This window comes from Morone saxatilis, unplaced genomic scaffold, assembly GCF_004916995.1.
Source record: "Morone saxatilis isolate NCDOM2014 unplaced genomic scaffold, NCSU_SB_2.0 Contig12, whole genome shotgun sequence".
NCBI classification, from domain to species: Eukaryota; Metazoa; Chordata; class Actinopteri; family Moronidae; genus Morone; species Morone saxatilis.
In genome coordinates, this window is record NW_023339674.1 from 2243310 (window position 1) to 2248452 (window position 5143).

Genomic DNA, 5143 nt, shown 5'->3' on the forward strand with positions numbered 1-5143 from the left:
CATTAGCCGATCTTCATGTTTCCCCATGACGGACGAGGGCTGTCTTCGCTGTCAGCACCTCGGCTGAGTTAAGGAGCACCAAATGATTTTCCTCAACACGGAGCTGGCAGCATACGTTATTTATGCTTTTTCCCCCACGTAAGCCACAGTCAACATCTTTCAACCAAGTCACATTTTAATCATTCTCCTGATAGGAGAGAGAGAGGGTTAGGATTGAAAATGGCTGTGTTGGCTGAGCAGTACAGTAAAAGCAGTGTGACACAAAAGCTGATCTTAAAACATTTGGCCTGTGTTATGCGGATGTTTATCAAGTTGAAATGGTCTGTTGATAAGTGAGGCCTTCATTTGGCTGCTTAGAGGAATGCCTAATTAATTGCAAATCTGTAAGCAACTTGGAATGTGCTGAATCCTGCAAGAAATTGTTTTTAAAACAAAACATGTGAGGAAGCAGTCGACTAATTTCAAAAAACCCTGATGAACAGCGGATTCCAAATGGAAAAGTTTAGACACATTTTAGTGATTTGCTCTGCTTTGATTTGAGTTCCCCTACAGAGTTACAGTTTTGGAGTTGGAACTTCAGTTTTCATTATCAAATCGGTTTATTACAACTTTATTACCAAAGAACTCTGTAAATGTCTTAAAAAAATACAAAAGTTCAAACAGATTCCAACAAACAAGCACTTGTTCAATTTCATTTGAATCGGGGGCGGAGCCAGACGTTGTAAACATTCAGGGCTTAACCTAAACCTACGGGGGTCCAGGGGCACGCTCCCCCGGGTACATTTTATTCCCCATTTATGGCAGCTATATGCATTATTTTTCAAGCCATTTTACATAATAAAATGACTAAAAATCTGCACCTCATTTAAGAAAAACACGATAGTTGCCCAGGAAGAAAAACACATCCTGTAGAGCCTACATCTAGTTGTTCTCCAACTGTGTTCATCATCCTGCAACCGTAACACAACAAATGGTGAGGATGACTCATTTTCACTCCTGTCACCTATAAGGAGGCAAAAACATTGTCTGCTATTATTTTTAACATAGGTAGGGATGAATAGGACAGAATGAATGTTTAGCTTTGTTGTGTCCGTGGTTCCTCATTGAGGTGACATGACTGAATGAAACACGACACACACAACACAACAACCCCCCAGGACAATGTTAAAGCGAACTTTCCCCGAATAAATCCCCCGGTAATAGAATTTTTGCTCCATAGCTCCTTTTCTAGACCAGTCAGAGAGAATGAGGGAAAGTGACAGCTGAAGTTATTTTAGAAGCCTAAAAGATTTGGGGATTTCGAGAAATGTAACCTATCTTTAAAAGGTTTGTGGCTGCAGGGACGGGCGAGACATGTTGCTACTAGTCGCAAATTGACCTTGCCTTGCTCGACTCGCGTACAGTTCAATCAGATTGACACACTGAAAATGTTTAATTCAAGCAGATGATTATGGATCAGATATTTCAAACAAAACGCAACAACCCCTAACAAAAGTAAACGCTAAGATTTGGGAACACAGTGGCGTCTCTTAAAGATGTAGTCAGACGATCAGACAGATTGTAACCAAACCTACACACAGCAGACCTTTAATAAAACCTCACAACCACCAACCGTTCAGTTGACCCTCACACTGAGGTAACAACTGTTACTGTGACGGTGGAAAACAAGACACGCTTTAAGCATCCTGACCAATTGCACATTGTCATGAACTGGAAAGGCGTCCAACTGACAAACACACTAAATAACAGTGCTGTCAACATGATCCATGACGCATATCATGTAAAATGTCTGCTTTTTGTACCAAGTGAAATGCAGGTCACAACGTGGTCAGCGAGTGCAGCGTGTGCCGATCGTATAGCTCTCATATGAAGACAGCACGTGTTTTCAGCAAGACAATTTGCTGCTTCAATCACATGTGGAAGAAGGAAACAAATAAATCTGTCCAGATCCTCTCATTCCCCACAAAACCTCAAATTATAAAGCGCATTGTGCCAGTGTTGCTGAGGACCGTCATCGACTTTGAGTTTCCAATTAATGATTTATGGCCTGCAATGTGCTGCATTGTGGGAATGTAATGCAGAGGAATGTTAACTGGGACAGAGACGCCGTAACAAAGGAGAGATTAATAACGAGAGAATATCAGTTTCTTTGAGGCGGAGAGGACAGAGAGGGTGAAAGACAAAGGTGCATACAGAAGATGAAGACAAGACCTTTGAGTAAGACGAATAGTGTCTCTTATTGCAGTTCGCTGAGACTGCAACACAGACGGCTTGAACATATGGTTTGGGAAATGAGACGTGTGGGTTTGTGCCAGCAGTTGTTTGATTTATCTTTTTATTATACCCAAACTGTCCCGAGGCAAATTACAACACGCTCCATTCTGGCTGTCGAATCTAGGAAATCTGGAGGATCCCAGTGGATGTGCAGGACAGGGGCCACATCTCCACTATCTCCTCTGCACTGCATATCTGATCAAGCAAAGATGACATAAAAGTTGTCATATTAAATTAGGTTGTTTATGTAAAGGCAGCTGGGGGACACAGCAAGAGCTCATCAGGATGAGCCCCGTCACGGTTACAGTACTACGAAATAGACTGTGTTCACACAAAGAGGGCACAGTTTCCCAAAAGTGTCTTTGTGCTGAATTTGTTTAAATGGTAAGGCCGCTTTAGGTAAATCAGACCCTGGACGGACGGACGGACAGACAATAAACAAGCCAAAGGTCAGACGCTGAATATTTCAGACATGAAACAATGCAGAAGGAGAAAAAAAAAGTCAAGTAATAAGAAAACTAATCTTAGCCAGAGACGTTTTCTTGCTATTCCGGGGGTGTTTCCTTACCTTCTGCTTGTTTTTCATAATGCAGTCTCAACACTTTTTCTGCTTCTGTGGTGGAAATCACACAATGGCCGATACTGATTGCTTTATTTTCTCAGTGTGTACCCCCCTCTCGCGTTTGTTATTGCAGAACAGGAGGATATGCCGGACAGGGGGGCAATGCTGAGCCTGCAGAATCTGAACATTTTCTTTCTAATAATTTGAAATCCTGTGGGGTCGAGGGAGAGGGGTGGTGGGGGGGGAATACAGGAGGGAAAGGTGCAGGGGGTCTGGATGCTTGCCGGTGGGGCTCGTACAAAGTGCCAGATCACCAGGTCTGCTCAGGGTATGTGAAAGGTGAGCGCTGAAGCTTCTGAAGCTATTTGGGCGAAAAAGGGGTCAGGTATGCAGTCTGGTCTGCACGTGCGTCTTAGCAGCGGCTGGTGTTCTGACTGACATGTGCATCCCAAAACTTCAGCTTCTGCAACCCAGAAACAGTAAAGCAATACCTCTCTGGCTGCACCCACCACTGAACATGTGAACACACACATGCAGAGGTTATATGCAAAAGAAATTATTATTTTAGTGGGTTAATATGGAGGCCACCTACACACCTGCCCAGAGGAATGTTTATCAGTATAGCATGTGGGGGGTACCACCAATGGCATTCACTCACATACCATTGATGTCAGCAGGGGATGTGGCCAGTGGTGTGGAAACCTCCAGAGCTTTGGGAACAGTCAACACAGAAGAAACCTTCCCCGGTGCTGCTTATTTCTCTCTAGATGTGCATCTTATCTGTAATATACAAAGATATTTATATTACTGGAGGTGAAGACAAATGTAAGCAACACTGTAACATGCAGCTTACTTGACTTGCCTGGCCAAATTTCCACATGGAAACAAACACCTTTGCTTTTTTTTGTATTATTCAGAACAGGGAGAGCATGAAAGCCCTGCAGAGTAACAGTCCTCTGTAAATTATTATTAGGGATTAAAAGAGCTGTATGTTTGAGCGGCTCTGTCCTCACACTGGATGTAGCGGTCCCTCATATCGGGGCTCTCCGTTTACATTATTCATACGGAGGAGGGTGTGACTTGTTGGCTCTTTTTTCCGCCTGTATAAAACGAGAAGTTCGCGTAAAAGAAAATACAGATGGAGAAGGCTAGCCGGCTCGCTGTGTCACAGAGAGTCCCCTTAAGCCTACGTGACAACTCACATACTGTCCCTTTGTGACCAGCTTAATCGGCAGAATGCCCGGTCTCTGTGTGCTTTGTCTCGCCGCCGCGCTGGCTGCGTTCGTCCGGCTCGCCGGCACCGTGGGGCCGGTGGTCCGATGCGAGCCGTGCGACGCCGGGGCGCTCCTGCTGTGCAAGCCGCTCCCGAAGGACTGCGCGGAGCGGGTGAGGGAGCCCGGCTGCGGCTGCTGCATGACGTGCGCCCTCGGTGAGGGACAGGCGTGTGGAGTGTACACGGCGCGCTGCGGCTCCGGCTTGACCTGCCAGCACCAGCCGGGGGAGAGCCGACCGCTGCAAGCTCTGCTGGAGGGACGCGGAGTGTGCGCCAGAAAACTCATTCGCATTCACATACCGCCGCAAAACCAAGGTAAGACGCAGTGTTTTTAATTTGACACCTTGTTGTTTGTGCGTGTGTGTTGTCGTTTGGCGGCTGTGACAGGCGCTGTCTCCCCGTGAGGTGTTGCTCTGTGCTGACCAGGTTTGGAGAGTTCCCTGCATGGAAACACCGATTCAGTGTTGTATTGATAGTGGGGGGAGATAAAAATGCTGAGACGGATCTACTGTAGATCTGTAAGGGGCAAAGAAACGTGCGCACAATCCATTCTCTGGGGCTGTTGCGCAGCCTGACACAATGTGTGTTTTACATTGTGTACCTTCCAAGCCGCTGGGTTTTAGAGGGGAGGCTTGACATTGCACAGTGATGTGTTCGCGCTGGTTAAACAAATCCCATAGGCTCCTGAAAGTTTGAGTGGATAACACCAGCTATGGGTTGGGAGGTTTACGCAGCAATTAATCGCTGCTTTCCCACCAGGCGGCCACTTTTTCCATGTGCGCACAGCTTTGGACCCATCATGCGTAAAATGCTCAATGACATTTAAGACATGAAGAGATTGTCGTTTGGGGTTTGCAGATGGTTGATTTTAAGAAAAGGGCAACACTGCTCCTTTCTATCTAACACACACACACACAGCCTGGCTCCCTCAAACCAATAGTTAAGGAATGCCACATACATACTGTAAGTATACAGTATTTAGCTGAGGCTGAGTGCAGACCATGTCCTTGTCTTCTGTAATGTCCTCATTTTCC

The 5143-nt window shown here is 45.8% G+C and overlaps 1 protein-coding gene across 1 annotated transcript in view; it reads left to right on the forward strand.

Moving 5' to 3' along the window:
• Positions 1-3799: 3799 nt before the first annotated feature.
• The window catches only part of LOC118321920 (insulin-like growth factor-binding protein 3), a 20802-nt gene continuing 19458 nt past the window's right edge, over positions 3800-5143 (forward strand). The window contains exon 1 of the mRNA XM_035653475.1: positions 3800-4424. Coding sequence (XP_035509368.1) covers positions 4073-4424 — 352 coding nt within the window. The 5' untranslated portion in view covers positions 3800-4072. The remainder of the gene's footprint in view (positions 4425-5143) is intronic.